Here is a 16,927-nt window from a genome sequence, read left to right as displayed (position 1 = left end):
TCGGCGCCCTTCACATTTCTCTCTCTCTCCTTGCAGCCTGCACTTCATCGTCTTCGACACGGAGGTCGCTCACGACATCCTGAAGGTGTGGGACGGCCCGATGGAGAGCAACATCCTGCTGCGGGAGTGGAGCGGCTCGGCGCTGCCCGAGGACACCCACAGCACCTACAACTCCCTGACGCTGCAGTTCGACAGCGACTACTTCATCAGCAAGTCGGGCTTCTCCGTGCAGTTCTCAAGTAGGTGTCGTGTCGCGTCGCCCCGCTCGGCTTCAGGCCGTTCTGCACTGGCAGCGCCAGGGGCCGCCGAGCGCGCAGCTTTGCATTTTAAAGGCTTATTGGAGTGAAGCCTCGGATGGGCGCCACTTCAAGGATGACGAGCGGTGGGCTTTAACGTGTCACTGATGGATCGGCCTTGCCGTGCGCGCTGTAAACGATTTCACGCGGCCGGGAGCTTATCGGAGTATCAGCTGAGCGAATTGCGACGGCAGGCCACGGAGGACACGCTCTGCCGGCGCGTGGAGTCGACTCTCCTTGTCATAACCGAGAGCGCAGCGGTGACTGGCGCTGGGGAGCCCCCTGCTGGACGTTCTTCACAGTTGCAGCTTTGCCGTCTTTGGGCGCTCGTTCTGCGCTCCGGGGGTCCGACCCACCTGCTCGTTGTCTGCCGTTGTCTTCTTGGCCATCGTGGGGCCCTTTGGGGTTCACGTCCAGAGTGGAGCGCCATGTGGGAATCCCAAAGCTGACCGGGGGGGGGGCTACCGGGCACCCCGTCGAGGGGAATGTGGACCTTCATGATGCTGTTGAGCGTATGAGGAGATAAAGCAGCACAGAAGCTTCTGGAAGGCGAGCCGGCTGATCCGTTCGTTTGAATTCTCCGCGTCTCCTCTGCTTGGGCGTTCAGCCCTGGTGGGCGCGGTGGGCTTGTGTCGGATGTTAAATGTCTGTCTGTGAAGCGGCCATCACGTTACGTTTGCCCTGTCGATGTTTCATTATTGAATACAAACTGCTGTGGCCTGTAGGGGGCGCCTCACACCCCAAATCCCACACAAAGCCATCGGAGGCTGTCACCCCAGACGAGTTCTACACGCCACCTACACGCCTGTATTGTGATGACGGGAGGGCGACACGCCCGATTAATGCCCAGGGCTTCCAACCGCTAAAAGGACCATCAGCCCCACTGCTGCAGACATCTGGGCTTGGCTTCTGCCCTGGGGGTCTGGGCAGGTAGGGTCCAAAATGTCCATCGATTCCAGTTGTCTTTGGGTGGGACTTCCTGTGGCATCGCAGTCGGTGAAGAAGGAAACCCGGACGGCTGCTACTGGGTGGGCCGCACTTTTATCATTCCCTTTGCCCACCAGAGACAGAGAGGCTCCTCTTTAAGCTGCTGTGTTGTGGCCATCCAGCTCAGGTGGTCTTCTCCCAGCAGCTCCCTCTAGTGGACACCAACAGGGCTGCCTGTCAGAACTACAACTCCCATGAAGCCTTGGGGGTGTCCAGATGGGAACTGGACAGGTGGGGGATGGTGGAGCTCCATGTTGAGCCTCTGGCCACCTGTGGGCTTCTCTTCATTTAACTCTTTTACTGTTGGAGCAGCTGGGAGGCACACCAGGCCCTGGCAGGCCATCTCTCCCAGTCCATCCACTATGTTGGTTCCCCGGTATGCCAGTCTGTCCACATTACCTATCATGGCGTTTGTTGCTGCATCTCGTCTGAAGTTCTTAGACTGCATGTGATGGCCTCTAAATACAAAGGAGCATCAACAGTGGGCTGTCTGTCTGAAGGCGGGGGCTCGTCATGGATCTGTCTCCCTGCCGGTGACATCAGCTGTTGAAGATGGCAGTGAGCTTCACTCGGCTGAATGGTCGTCCTTGAGGTGGTGCTGCTGTGCTTGAGTCCCCTCAACCCATGAAACATCATGACAGGACCCCCACTCTGGCTCCGTCTCGGACCTCCTGCCGATGGGCCTTGTCCTTCCCAGCTCCTGAGCCACCAGCGCACTTCACTCCACCGATGACGATGGCTGCCACGCTTCATGGGCAGAGCTTGTCATTCCAGGACGGTGTGACTCTGCAGATCAGGCTGAGGAGTCGGTGGAACTGTAAGACCACCTGCGAGTTTGGGCCAAGTCCTCATGTGCCAGGCCAGTCCCAGCCGCTGCCACCCGAGCCTGGCACCCCCTTCTGGAGGCTTTGCCTGCTGGCTCAGGAGGTCTATGAAGGCGCTTTGGTTTTGCTGGAGTCTTTGCATTGGTAGGAAGTGACGTCGTGGGTGTGGTGGTCTGCAGTGACGCTTCTTGAATTCACACTACTTGATGGGCGAGAGCTGCAGACCGCCGTCTATCACAGACCCAACGCTCAAATGGGTTGAACCCCCCCGACACCCACCGCCCATCTCCTATGCTCTTTTGTCCGTGTCAAGTTGTCATTTTACTGGTGTACGTGAGGTGGGTCTTTGGCATGTTGTGCCCACTGAGACCCCATAAGGCATCTTCTCCTCGACTGGCACACTCTGATGAGCGTCTGGGCCCTCAGCTTCCTTTTCTGTCCCTCAGTGACATCGTGAAATAAATAAAATAACGTGAAAAGCGAAAAGCAAAGCGAGTTAATGTCACAAAGACAAAGAGAGGACTGCCACTTGGAGAGTGACAGTGACAGGACTGTGCTGGCCTCCCCGGCTTGTCCTCGTCACTCTTGTCTTGTGCTCCAATTTTCTTGACATTTCTTTACACTCTGCTTACAGCGACTACGGCCACCACATGCAACGATCCTGGCACTCCTCAGAACGGGACCCGGTACGGTGACAGTCGCGAGCCTGGGGACACAGTGACGTTTCAGTGCGATCCCGGCTACCAGATTGAAGGTGTCGCCAAAATCACCTGCGTGCTCATCAACAGCAGATTCTTTTGGCAACCTGATCCACCAACGTGCATCGGTAAGTAAATGGGGGGCCGGGGGGCTCTCATTAGGAAGAGGTGGCCGAGGGCGACCTCTAGAGGCCCAGTCTGGAAGTGCCATGTCAAGGACACTTGAGTCCATCGTCATCGTCAAGTCTGGCGAAAATGTGACTGTTGTGAGCCAATCAACGCGCATCACGTTGGCACTCTGTGGCACCAACAATGGCATCACTGACAGTACTGCCCCCTAGTGACCGGACTCTGTTACTGGATTAAGGGACCCTCATGGCCCCCTGTAGCGAGCCCAGAGAATGTCATTCCTGTGTGTGCTAATCGGCAATGCTATCATATCTTATCGGTTATATAGCGCCTTTCAATATCTATCTATCTATCTATCTATCTATCTATCTATCTATCTATCTATCTATCTATCTATCTATCTATCTATCTATCTATCTATCTATCTATCTATTTTATTGTGTCTTTCACATCTGCCTGTCTACAGCACAGTATCTGGCCTCACTATGGGTTGGTGATGGTGGGCATTGCCCATCCAGAAGGGTCTTCCGCTGCCCCCCATGTAAAATCAATAAAAGTCTAGTTTGGGCTTCTCTTGACATTTAGCGGCCCACACAGCAGTTAAACTGAAGCTCAAGAATTCCATTCAGAGGCCTCTACCACCTGTACCCCCATCTACTCCCCCACTGCCCCTTGCCCATCTTTATGCCCGCTCACATCTCTGATCCCAGCTTTCACTTCAGCTCACCATTCCAGATGTTGAGCAGGTGGTCTGGCCATGTTGGGCAGCTGTGCAGAGGCCTGCCCGGTGATCTCACAGGGTTCCATGCCCAGTGGGCTCCTTATGCCATCCTGCTCACCATGCCCACAACACTTGCTGCAGCTGCCACTATGAAGCGCCCTTCCCCAAAGCCCTTAATTGCTCAGTCTTCCTCCAGATGGTCTGTCGACAGCCGCCATGCTCTTCATCAGTCTTGCACACACCAGAGGGGTATGGATTTCAGACCAAAGCACCTTTGCCATAACTCACTCGGGCCTAGTGGGCCTTGTCGGTGCCCGCTGCTGGCCATTCCTATCCAGGCCCATGAGGGACGGACATAGTGAAGAATCCCTGTGAGCTTCAGTGGCACCTTACAGAGCACCAGAGGGGCATCACAGCCTCCAGTCCAGCTGTCCACAGAGACAGGAAAGTCGAACCAGTCAGTGATTCTCACTTATAGCGCCTTTAACAGCATGGCACACTCCTTCACAATGAGAAGAAATAAATAAGAAAACGATCCAGCAGGGAGGTCCACACAGGCAGAAGATACCAAAGGAGGGGAGGCAGCAAAGGCACAGAACTCCCCCCAGTCTAAAACAAGCCCCCTGCGAGACCCCCCCAACACCCCTGCTTCCATGACCATCTGGTGCCAGCCGGGAGTCTGGGCACCACTGGCCCCTCTGCTGTAAAGCTTGGATGACTGGTGGCAGCAGTGGGATATTCCCAGCCCCCACCTCCACCCTATTTGCATTTTTTTTCAAGTTCTTGGACTTCTTTGTTTTAAATTCTATAAAACATCACAGAGCCCAGTGCCCACCCCAGTGCCCTCGCAGGCAGGACACCAGTCCTCCATTGGCCCACTCACATACCCAAACAGTTGCCAACATGGAGTCACCAATTCACTGAGCTGCACAGGGAGAACACGCAGACACCACACAGACAATGCCACTGCTGTGCCAATGGTGCCCCAACACTGATAAGGTCAGCTAAGAATGTAAAGCTCAATATAGCGCCTTTCATTCACCCTCCTCATCACATATATGGAGTTAGCGCAGTGAACACAACGTTCAGCTCAAGAGCGCCACCTTTCTGCTCTGTGGCGAGGATCAACTCAGTACTGGTTAAATATGCAGACTCCAGAGAGACAACATCTGGGCACTGGAATTGTGAGGTGGCGGTGCACCCACTGCTATGCCAATGCCACTCTCACCTTTGTAATAAGAATAGCCGTGTCAAGTAGTGATCTAAACGTCATATAGCGCCTTTCATTGATCTCCATTCATTTATTTGGCCTTCTCACCCCGCATAGGGCATCCTGTCACAATGAAAGCCTTCGGCTCAAGAATGCCACCTTTCTGCTGCCCACTGACAGATGAATGATCTGGAATTGCAGGGAGGCCCAATGGCCTGAATTCAAATGGCCCCTCTGTCCCTATAATTTCTTGTCACCAATGAGGATCTCTAAAGTCCCCAAGATGGGCGCCGTGTGCTGCTTCTGGGCCACTGGACCTCTCAGTGTCACCTGATGTCACTCATGTCCTATGGCACTGGGTTCAAGAGCCTGCCATGGCCTCAGTAGGGCAAGGCGAGTCTCCTGTCCATCACTTGCTGTGTAGATTTGGGAGCACCATGTGAAGCCCACCGCCTGTCCCCTCCCATAATGCTGTGCCAGTGTTGACATCCTATAGAGTGCCACCTCATGTGACGATGCCCATCAGCATTTGGAGCTCCGCTTTCAGCTCTCTGGTGTTTGTGTGGCAGCTACCTGTGGAGGGAACCTGACGGGCCCGGCGGGGGTGATCTTATCTCCCAACTACCCGCAGCCATACCCCCCGGGCAAGGAGTGTGACTGGCGGATCCGGGTGAACCCCGACTTTGTCATCGCCTTGATATTCAAAAGGTAAGCCACCGCCATTGTGCCCATCGTGGATCCCCGCGACCCCAGGCCTCTTCTTATAATCTTTTGATCTTTTGCAGCTTCAACATGGAGCCCAGCTATGACTTCCTGCACATTTATGAAGGGGACGACTCCAACAGCCCCCTCGTTGGCAGCTTTCAGGGCACCCAGGCCCCCGACAGGATCGAGAGCAGCAGCAACAGCCTCTTCATGGCGTTTCGCAGCGACGCGTCTCTGGGGATGTCAGGATTTGCCATCGAGTACAAAGGTGAGCGTCGACATGCCCGTTGTCCCCTTATGAAGGGAAGGGCAACAGCCAATGTGAGAGGAAGGGCATGCGCCTGGCACTGCCCTCTGCTTTCTTCAGTTTGGTAGAAAGGACTGGTAATGGGAGAAGCAGGCCACCGCGGTTGGGATGAGTTGTGACAGAAGTGGGGACATTTCAGGGGAGGATGGTGATATACTGGGCCAAGCTATGCCATCCTGGTTGGCATCAGGAGGATGGCTGTCAACCAAGTAAATTTACGGAGATCTAGGGTGTGGTGGGGTGACAAGTAAATCAGAAACCGTGAAGGTCAAAGATGAGTTTAGGAGTTCAGACACGAGACCACCTGATGAAGAGTCGAGCGAGTGGGGCATCGATAACGAAACTGCCATCTGTGGCCCTGGCACTCCCAAAATTAATGGTGACTGTAAACCAGCGGGACTGAGAGGACCAAATTCACTGCCCACCTCACCCCAGGCCAGGGGTGTTGAATCAGTGGATAAGATGGGGGCACAGATGAGGAGACAGTGGACATCCAGCAGGACCACCCAAGACCCCACACTGGAACAAAAATTGGACATCCAAAACAACCACCTGAGGTCTCACACTGGCAGGAAGATCAAAGGCATCTGGAAAGAGATGGCCGAGACCCCACATTGGCAGAACAACAGGGCACACAGAAGGTCCTCATCCTGGTAGGCTGATCAGGCCCACCCAGATGGCCCACCCTGTTACCTGTGACACTCTTCTGTCTTTTTTATTTCATAGGGCACACTTTCACCCAGGTGGGCCACACTGTGCCCATCCTCATCTTTCACAAGATCTCCAGGTTAAATCCAGCCCTGAAGACCCTCACCACGATGTGTGGCGTCTGCCCACCATGCTGCTTCCTGACATTTTGGCTCCCATTTTGTGAGTCAAATAACAGATTGCTGTTCTCCTGCCCGCCTCTAGTGGGCTCACCTGAGGGTCCCAGCCCACTAAGCCTCCATTTCTGCATGAATGCCACAACATGGCAGCCTGGGGGCTCTCAGTAGCAGACGCTGGTTCAAAGTGGCACCTCTGGCCAGTTGCCACTGTAATGTCACATTCTTCTTGACTGTAAATGCCAGCTGCTGCCCGCCTGTGCAGTGCATGAGGTAACAAGGCTCACTGGACTTGGGCAGGCCTGCCCTCCTGGCAGCCTTTTGCTTTCATGCATTAAGAGGTCAGCTGTGTGTTTGTGTTAAAGAGGACAGTGCCACCGTGCCCCCAGAGGGTAGTCTGCCATTGCCTTTCAGAGTTTGCCCAGGCTGCTGAAGGTGCAGGCCGACGTCTTTCATGATGGCAGACAGCAGCAGGCACAGCAGGAATGAATCGACGAAGCTGACGAGAGGAGTGCGAGGGATGAGGGCCTTCAGCTGGACAGGTGGGCAGCATCTCCTCGGGTGCCAGCATGTCAGATGAATAGCAGCCCACCTTCTGCTTTTTATTATTGCCCCTGAGACTTTAGCCAATGGCCACCATGGAGGTCATTCACCTGTGTCACTGTGTCATTTACCAAAACTGGAGTGGGTCACAGCATAGCATCCCAATGCCATCCGGGCTCCTCAGCCTTCAGGGCTTCTGGCTGTCCCTGAGTGTCCCTGCGTGAGGTCACCTTGGTGAAGCCAAAGGCCCCAACTGAAGATGAAAGGAACAGCTCCCCCTAGTGGCTCTCCGAAGCCCCAGCAGTTTGGGACCTAGATGTGTGCTAGATCAGGACCCATGTCTGGGTCATGGAGGTGGTTTAAATTCTCCCAGCATGCTAGAGGGCACCGCCATAGTGTGCCAGCTCTAGGCTGCCATCTCAGCAGACGTCTGTCCATTTTCTTGGCGGGCTCCTTAGGGAGGATGCAGGTGGACCCGTCTGTCTAATTTCAACTGCGGATATCAAGGGTCTGATGTTCTCTTTGCTTTTGATGTGTGTGGGGTCCTCGTGCCTAGATCAAAAGAGCTTTGGCACATACAATACATGGCAGGAGGGAATGGTGGATAGGTAGGGGGCAGGTCTGGCATGGAGTGCCCATGCCCACAGGTAGAACATCTAAACTCTACACTGAGAGGTGGCAGGGCGGGCATCACTAAACCACTGTGGCTCCTGGTCCCACCCGCTGACCCCCAGGACATCAGTGCTGTCCTCCTTCACAGCAGGTAGCAGCGAGGGGCTGCGCAGTGAAGGCTTGTTGTGAAAGGCGCTATACTCTCCCATCCCATTCCTCAAACATTAGCGCCTCTAGCGGTGCCCCTGCATCCTGTGAACAGGGAGCCGACTTTAATAACCCAACAGTCGCCTTATTGTCAATAGTGTGTGCCCCCCACACTCCCCACCACCCAGGCTCCATTCAGCGGGCATTCCAGTTCAATCTGGAGCTGCGCCCCCTAGTGGCTCGCAACGCGTATTCCGGCCATCAGCCTGCGTTTCGTGTGCCGCGCGCGCAGCGGGCGCCTCTCTTGGTTTGCGGACACGTCGCGTGCACGCGGCTCTAAAACGCGCCGTCACTTTCCATTCCTGCGCGTCTCCGGGATCGGCGCCTGATCCTCGAAGACATCGAAAAGCTCCCGGTAATTACGGGCTCGCTCTGCGTTAGCGTCATCACGGCACTTGCGGGCGACGTTCCAAGGAGCGGCCCTGTCACTCTGTCACCACGGTTTACGAAGGAAGGCGGTCCGGACCTGTGGGCTCCTCGTGTGACACCCGGCGACAGCCACCCGGCCAGACACCAAAATGCAGAGAGCCGGACTGGAAGCTGGACAAATGGCGTATCTGTCCGTCCGTCCGTCTGTATTTAGTACAGCAGCGCGCGCACAACGTGAACTGAAACGAAATGAGACATCCAGCAGTCCAAACAATAAAACAGTAATAACAATAATAATAACAATAATCATAATAATATAAAGTATAGCGCCTGTCAGGGATCGAGGACAATGTCACTCGACATATCATCCTGGGGGTGCTTTGGGGCACACAGGCCTGGCACTACATGGCCACTGGGGGCGCTCCGTGACAAACATGAGATGATGTCACCTTGACATTATGGACGATATAGCGGCTTTCCAAGTGGTCAATGCCATTGTCTGCATATGAAATAGACAGACAGATAGATAGATAGATAGATAAATAGATAGATAGATAGATAGATAGATGTGAAAGGCACTATATAATAGATAGATAGATAGATAGATAGATAGATAGATAGACAGATAGATAGATAGATGTGAAAGGCACTATATAATAGATAGATAGATAGATAGATAGATAGATAGATAGATAGATAGATAGATAGATAGATAGATAGATAGATAGATAGAGTGAAAGGCGCTATATGATAGATAGATAGATAGATAGATAGATAGATAGATAGATAGATAGATAGATAGATAGACGCTATATGATAGATAGATAGATAGATAGATAGATAGATAGATAGATAGATAGATAGATAGATAGATAGATAGATAGATAGATAGATAGAAAGACGCTATATGATAGATAGATAGATAGATAGATAGATAGATAGATAGATAGATAGATAGATAGATAGATAGATAGAAAGATGCTATATGATAGATAGATAGATAGATAGATAGATAGATAGATAGAAAGATGCTATATGATAGATAGATAGATAGATAGATAGATAGATAGATAGATAGATAGATAGATAGATAGATAGATAGATAGATAGATAGATAGATGTGAATGGCGCTATATGAGAAGTGGACATGTTTGAGGGATACTGGGGATGGGCAGGCAGACTCGTTCATTCCTAACAGACAGACAGGTAAAGGCGCTATATGATAGATAGATAGATAGACGTGAAAGGCGCTATATAACAGACAGGTGTAGAGATTTGTAAAAGGCAGTATGTGACACGTGGCTGTGAAAGGCGCCATATACTTGACTGATTCATTGACTTTCTTGTTATGGTCTTTTGCTGCCCGTTCCTCTGCTGGTTTTCCTCCACATCCCAAAACCATGTGTGTTAAATTACCTGCTGGCATGACAGGGTGTGGGTAGGCAGGCACCCTGTGATGAGCTGGCATTGGCTGCCGCCTTTCACCCTATGTTGCCAGGAGCATCTCGAGTTCCTTGAGCCCCTCAATTAGACAAGCAGAATGGAAAATGGATGAATGGCCTTTTTGAGCTGGCACCAGTGGCAGGACTGGCAGTGACGCACTGTGGGTCACCCAGGGGGGCATGGATGTAGGTTGAGTCACTGACCCCGGGTCTGTTTGTCCTACCTGGTTTGGTGCAGCTCCAGTCATCACCCAGTATGCCCACTAGTCAGTGGGTCCACATGTCCAAACCCATAGGCCACTCTGTAGCGGTCAGGAGCCGCTAAGATTCACACCGCCAAAGAAGACGGTGATTTATTTATTTTAAAAGCAGAGATCCCAGGAACGTCCCCAGCCTTGGATCGACCCACACACTCTCACCACAGAGACAAATAAGCACACTGGGAATGGCAAACAATTATAAATATAATGACATGAATTGAGTAATAAAACAGTAATACCACCCCTGACCCCTTCGGCGATATTACACATACACAAAATAAATCAAACACCACACAGCCAAGTCCATATATAAGAAACAGGTTGAAAGACGAATAGTGACCAAGTTAAGTCCAGCGATCTGTAAGTTGCAATGGAGAAGGGAAAATACAGTCCTACCGGTATTTACTGATGAGGTTGATGGTTGATGGTTGATTCGGGAGCGCTCCACTCTTCCGGAAAATCCAATAATCCAATACAGCTCTCAGTGAACAAGTAGACAGACAATCCAGACCCCAACAAACAAATACAGTCCAAGACACAATGATCAGAGTTCAAATAACAGCAGGAGAGACGACAAATAACCGCAACAAACAATACAAACCAAAAACAAAACTCTCTTCTTCTCTTTGCCCTCTGCCATCCTTTTATCTGCCTGTGGCTACCTTTGACCCCAGCAGCCCCAGCAGGGACTGCTGGGAGATGCAGTTCTTAAGTAGCACTGCTACACTCTTATGGCCTTCATCCTCTGTCCAGATCACTTTGGCCTCTTCTTCTTGGACCCCACGGTGGTGTCCTGTTCTTTCTTTTTTGACTCCCACAAGTTCCTCAGTGCCAGCTTTGCCAGTTACCTTTGACGGATCTGTTGATGTCCGTTAATGTTGGGTGAAGCTTGACAGCTGCCCATCTCCCATTACTGACCAGGCCCTTGGTAGACAGGAGGTCCAATTAATCAGTCCACTTAGCTACGTCTTGGTGTCCCCAGTCCAAATAAGTGGGTTCTGATCCAGGGTCCAGGTGCTGTGAGGCCCCCATGCCAGGCAGTGTGCCACTGTGCCAGCTCGGTGAGGCTCTAATTGAAAGCCTTGATTGATTTGTGCTGTTTGTTATCGATGCCAGCTTATTGAAGCTGACCTTTAATGTGCCCCTTCGATTGTCTCCTTCTCTCAACAGAAAAGCCACGTGAGGCCTGCTTCGACCCGGGCAGCATCATGAATGGAAGTCGCATTGGCACAGACTTCAAGCTGGGCTCCACGGTCACCTACCACTGTGACTCTGGGTACAAGAGCGTTGGGCTGGCCACATTGGCGTGCATCATCGGAGGGGACGGGAAACCCATCTGGGATAAGGCTCTGCCATCGTGCCATGGTATGTCATGCCCACTGTAGGTATCAGGGCAGCAGGCTTGGGTGGGTTTGTTGGGGGGTCATGAGGGGACAGACTGGTGGGCTTGTTCTGTGCTTAACCTTTGAGCTCCCAGAGCCACTGACTGGGTGTGGACCTCTCATTTTACTGTGTGAAAGGCGCTATATAACAAAGTGGCCAGTTTGAAGGCCAGCATCCTCGTTACACCGGACTCCAGGTGGCCTGTGCTCAGACTCACTGGGTGTCACCTCCAGGAAAATCTCAAACGTCACCTGTCACCGGAGCACAGCCCACCCTAAATCAGATTGCCCTGCTGGAGTACATGGGCAAGTACCGGGTGGAGGCTGGGATGGGGGGAGGCAAAGTGGGCACGGGCACTGACCAGCCAGAGGTTGAACTCAAGTCCAGCATGCCAGCTGTTAGAGGGGAAAGCATCTCCTTCCCCCCCGGCTGCTCATTTTCTGGGGTTTTACTTGATTGATGTCGGTGGTCTGTTTGCAGGCTTTTCATTGGCACCGTAATCCAATTACCGAGTGACGGCGGCGTAAATCACTTCGTTATTATGACACCACGACATCGAGTCTAATTGGGTGGCTTAACTTAAGGGTCTCGCCGAGCTGCTCTTCTTGGCAGCTGGCGCCATCTGAGACCACCTGCAGTCCTGCTGAATGCCACCACATTGTGCCACCTTGTCATGGTCTCCCCCCGGTACCATGAAGACGTTGGACTTGAGACATTTACCTCGGGCTCTTCTCCTCAATTTATAGCTGGGTTAGGGGTAGGGTGCCCCCCACCCCGTACTAAATAATGAAGACCAAAGCGGGCCGAGTGGATCAGTCAGATGGGGGCCGAGGAAGAGAACACTGGACTTGGCGGTCTGTCACCGGTCACTTTGTATATACCAGACTCTCTGGACTGTGGACCACCAGTGGAGGCCGGGCACAACAATAATCTCTGCCAGTTAGACTGAACCACCTGACAATTGTTTACTTAGTGCCTGCTTTATAAAGCGCCTTTCATAATGAGCACTGAGTTTTACAAGGCGGAGACTGGCAGGGGTAACATTGGCCATGGCAGAACTCATTTAAGGGGCACAGTGTCTAAAAAAGAGGAAGGCTGGACAAGTGGCGAGGGTGAGGCCTTGAACCCGTGTCTGGGCGCTTCACGATGCCAACGAAAGAGAAGTCGCAGGAGACACCAGTGGGCTGTGGCTGTCGTTCTGCACTGTCTGGGATATGACGCCTTTCACCTCATCTGTGTAGTTTACAGCGCCCTCCACCCGTCCACCTGTCCGTCTATTATGTGGTGTCTTCATCTATCTATCTATCTATCTATCTATCTATCTATCTATCTATCTATCTATCTATCTATCTATCTATCTATCTATCTATCTATCTATTATATAGTGCCTTTCATCTATCTATCTATCTATCTATCTATCTATCTATCTATCTATCTATCTATCTATCTATCTATCTATCTATTATATAGTGCCTTTCATCTATCTATCTATCTATCTATCTATCTATCTATCTATCTATCTATCTATCTATCTATTATATAGTGCCTTTCATCTATCTATCTATCTATCTATCTATCTATCTATCTATCTATCTATCTATTATATAGTGCCTTTCATCTATCTATCTATCTATCTATCTATCTATCTATCTATCTATTATATAGTGCCTTTCATCTATCTATCTATCTATCTATCTATCTATCTATCTATCTATCTATCTATCTATCTATCTATCTATTATATAGTGCCTTTCATCTATCTATCTATCTATCTATCTATCTATCTATCTATCTATCTATCTATCTATCTATCTATTATATAGTGCCTTTCATCTATCTATCTATCTATCTATCTATCTATCTATCTATCTATCTATCTATCTATCTATCTATCTATTATATAGTGCCTTTCATCTATCTATCTATCTATCTATCTATCTATCTATCTATCTATCTATCTATCTATCTATCTATCTATCTATCTATTATATAGTGCCTTTCATCTATCTATCTATCTATCTATCTATCTATCTATCTATCTATCTATCTATCTATCTATCTATCTATCTATCTATCTATTATATAGTGCCTTTCATCTATCTATCTATCTATCTATCTATCTATCTATCTATCTATCTATCTATCTATCTATCTATCTATCTATCTATCTATCTATCATATAGCACCTTTCTTCTGTTTTGCGCCATCTATCTCCTCACCTGCCTGTCTGCCGAGCCCATCGCCATTTGTTTGCTTGCCGTGCCCGCCCGACTCTATTTCCGCAGACATGCCGGTGATTTGCGCCGTGAGCCGCGCTGCTCGATGGCCGCCACTTCGAGGCTCCTCGTTTGTCGCGTTTTGCTCCGCTGGGTCACTAAACTGTCGGATTTTCGGTGTTTTTGGTGTTTTTTTGTGTGATTTTTTTCATCCTTTATTGATCGTTTTCGTTTTTTTCCTCCGTCGCTTTGATGGAAATGAATTACTGGGCGCTAAACGGAGTTCATTTGGCGCCGGTGGTCGCGCGCTCTAATCAAAGCCATTTGTCTCCGTGATTTCCGCTCTTATCTGGCTTTTGATGTTCAGTTTTATGAGTCGGTATGAACACATTAGAAGGACAAGATGGCCAATCCGTTTAGAAGAACGACCCTCGCGTTAGTTTTTCCCTTTTGACAAATATTTGTGAGCCGCCCAGCTATGCGTGGGACATCACTTGGGACCCTGGTGCCGTTCTTGTGGTGATGCCAAGTAAAGCTGGCACATGCTGATGTGAAGTAGACAGACAAGGCGTGACTTGTTGGGGTCTCGATCTTAGGACTCTGGGGACCCCCAAGGCGCACCTAACACTGTTGGCCACCCCACTGCCCCCTCTAGCCGCATATTTGGTCTCTAAAATGCCCTTTCAGCCTCGACTTGGCAGATAGAATGGGCACGGAGGGCATTTGAAATCCTAGGGGGCTCAATGTGATCAAATCCCCAAATTCCAATCACTAACAACATACCCAGCAGTGTGGGTTTAGGGGGCTCAATATGATATCTGAGGGGCTCAGCCTGGCTAAATGTCATCACCGTCACCACTAGAGGGCCCCACTGCTCAGCCTTTCCCTATGAAATGCCAGTCGAATTGAAGGTGGTCCCTTTGCCCCCCACTTTGTGTATTTTAATCCACTGAGCCGATGTCCTCCGGTGGGGCTAGTGGGAAATTTTAGATGTAAAGGGTCACTGCTGTCACCTTCTTCTGCTGTGGTGTGGACATTTGCTTTTCTTGCCCTTTTGATGCCCACCCCTCTGCTGTGCCCCCCTCCTCCTCATGCTTATTCTTCTTTCATTGTTGGCCTTTGCCAAGTGGTCCTAACACAAGGAATGAAAAGTTGGTGACAATCAGCAAACGAGACCCAATAAGACAATGGGGACAAACGAGACGAGCAGGGGCTCCTGTGGTGGGATCCCCACAAGAAAGGGCATAAAAGACACAAATGGCAGACCAAATAATTAATCCTACAATTTAAATAAAAATCCAAATTAACATCAAAAGATGAAAACTTCTGAAACAACACAAACAGGAAGGCTACAAGAAGTGAATGCCAGGCCGGGCAGCAGCGTGCGTGATGTGGCAGTGCTTTTGCTATGCCAGTGTGGTGGCACCAGGGGGTGCCGTGCTGCACCATGTCATTTGTTTTTGGGTCACAAACTGCCAATGAGATGGCAGCCCCCCCCACCTCCCCCACCCACTGGAGCCCCAACTCTCTTTCACGCTTCTTGTCCTTCCTTTACAAAAAATAAAAAGAATTTACAGAAGAATGAAGCTGGCATTTCTGATCTGACTGGCACCCTTCTAGTGACTTTGATTGACTTTTCTGTCCCGATGGGTTCAATTGGCGCTGATGGTGACTCACATTAGGTGGGCACTGTGTATTGTCAATGGAGATTGCAGCTTGTTTCAGTAAAGTGACATGATGCCCGACTGCTTTAATTCCCGATGACTCTGGGCAGAACTCGGACTTCCAAGCTGGTATTGCCCTATGGATAGTGGTGTATCGTGGCCGAGTCGGACTGACTCGTTGTGGAGCAGCTTTGCCAGACAGACACAGAGGGGGTGCCATATGTCTTTCTGCTCTGCTGTGTGCGCCATGTGCCCACTGTGTGCCCGCCATCCCATTTGTATTGCTGATAAAGGGCATCGCTGTGGCACTGCCATGTTTGTTCACACATGAACCTCAAGATGGTTATTTCTGATGTCACTTGGTGGAATTCAAGCCCCTTAAAGTGGAGTAGCCCTGTGCCCCCATGCGTCGCCTGCCACCGTCTGTGCCTTTTGATTGTTTGATAATTTGACTACAATGGCCGTATGTTACGCCTGAGGGGTCCGCCGGGCTCTTCAAAGCCTTTAAGGCCTTCTGGCTGCTTGTGTTTTCGGTTTTGTTGGCCTGGGCTCGGTGCCATTCTTTGGTTGACTCCAGCTTGGCATCTGATCAGAGGGTCTGTCGTGTTTGTTCTTAGTTGTTCTGCCACAGTGGCGCTGCCTGTTGTGATCTGCCAGGGCTCTCGAAACGAGAATCAGCCTCAGCTAAAGCCAAACTCTAGAAGCAGGCTTTAGGCCTGCAATTGACCAGGTGGGAGAGGAGAACCAGGAAACCGCTGGCCACAACACCAGAGGCACAGCTCCTTTAAAAGATGGCCAGACGAACAAGAGGGCTGGAATGACAAAGGGCTGGGGTACCCGGGGGCAGCGCCATTCGATGAGGCGGGTTAGTCAAAGACACTGGTGCCATCACCTGCTCTGCTCATCTTTTCCTTTTCCTCCCGCAGCGCCTTGTGGAGGTCAGTACACCACTCCGGACGGGGTGGTCCTGTCCCCGAATTATCCACACAACTACACCGCCGGGCAGACCTGCATCTACTCCATCAGCGTCTCCAAGGAATTTGGTGAGTAAACGCCGCTGTGTCCCCTGCCGTGGTGACCCTCTGAGCACGAGAGGCAGATGGCAGCCCCTCGAGTGGCTGCTGAGTTGTCCGTGTGTGTGTGAGTGTCACCTGCCATGGCCTTGGGCCCCCCATCAGAGAGGTCTGAGCAATGTGGTTAGCTGGGTCCCCGGTTGGCTGTTTCTTTGGGTGTTTGTGATTTTTTTAACTTGTCCCAGCAGTCCCCCCACTGTAGTCACCACACCCACCCACAATGTCACTAGGGACACACTCTACTCCAAGCATGCATTCCAACAGGTGGTGCCCACCTCTGACGCTGTGAGCCAATAAAGGATCATTTACATTGAAAGATGGCGATAGGAGCTGGTAAAGGATGAGAGTGGTGCCCACTGACCGCCTGGTATGTCTCTGCCAGGGTGCCTCCACTGGCTGGGGTTCAGATCTTTGCTTTTTGTCTTCCTTGTGCAGGTTTGATATTGCGAGTTGTTTT

The 16,927-nt window shown here is 50.9% G+C and overlaps 1 protein-coding gene across 1 annotated transcript in view; it reads left to right on the top strand.

Annotated features, from left to right (window-relative positions):
* LOC114665777 (CUB and sushi domain-containing protein 1-like) overlaps positions 1-16,927 on the top strand; it is a 299,098-nt gene that overhangs the window by 211,420 nt on the left and 70,751 nt on the right. The window contains exons 26-31 of the mRNA XM_051919387.1: positions 37-239; positions 2,742-2,933; positions 5,435-5,573; positions 5,651-5,838; positions 11,305-11,499; positions 16,324-16,440. Coding sequence (XP_051775347.1) covers positions 37-239; positions 2,742-2,933; positions 5,435-5,573; positions 5,651-5,838; positions 11,305-11,499; positions 16,324-16,440 — 1,034 coding nt within the window. The remainder of the gene's footprint in view (positions 1-36; positions 240-2,741; positions 2,934-5,434; positions 5,574-5,650; positions 5,839-11,304; positions 11,500-16,323; positions 16,441-16,927) is intronic.

Source organism: Erpetoichthys calabaricus, chromosome 15 (assembly GCF_900747795.2).
Source record: "Erpetoichthys calabaricus chromosome 15, fErpCal1.3, whole genome shotgun sequence".
NCBI lineage: Eukaryota > Metazoa > Chordata > Cladistia > Polypteriformes > Polypteridae > Erpetoichthys > Erpetoichthys calabaricus.
This window is presented reverse-complemented; position numbering and strand designations above follow the sequence as displayed.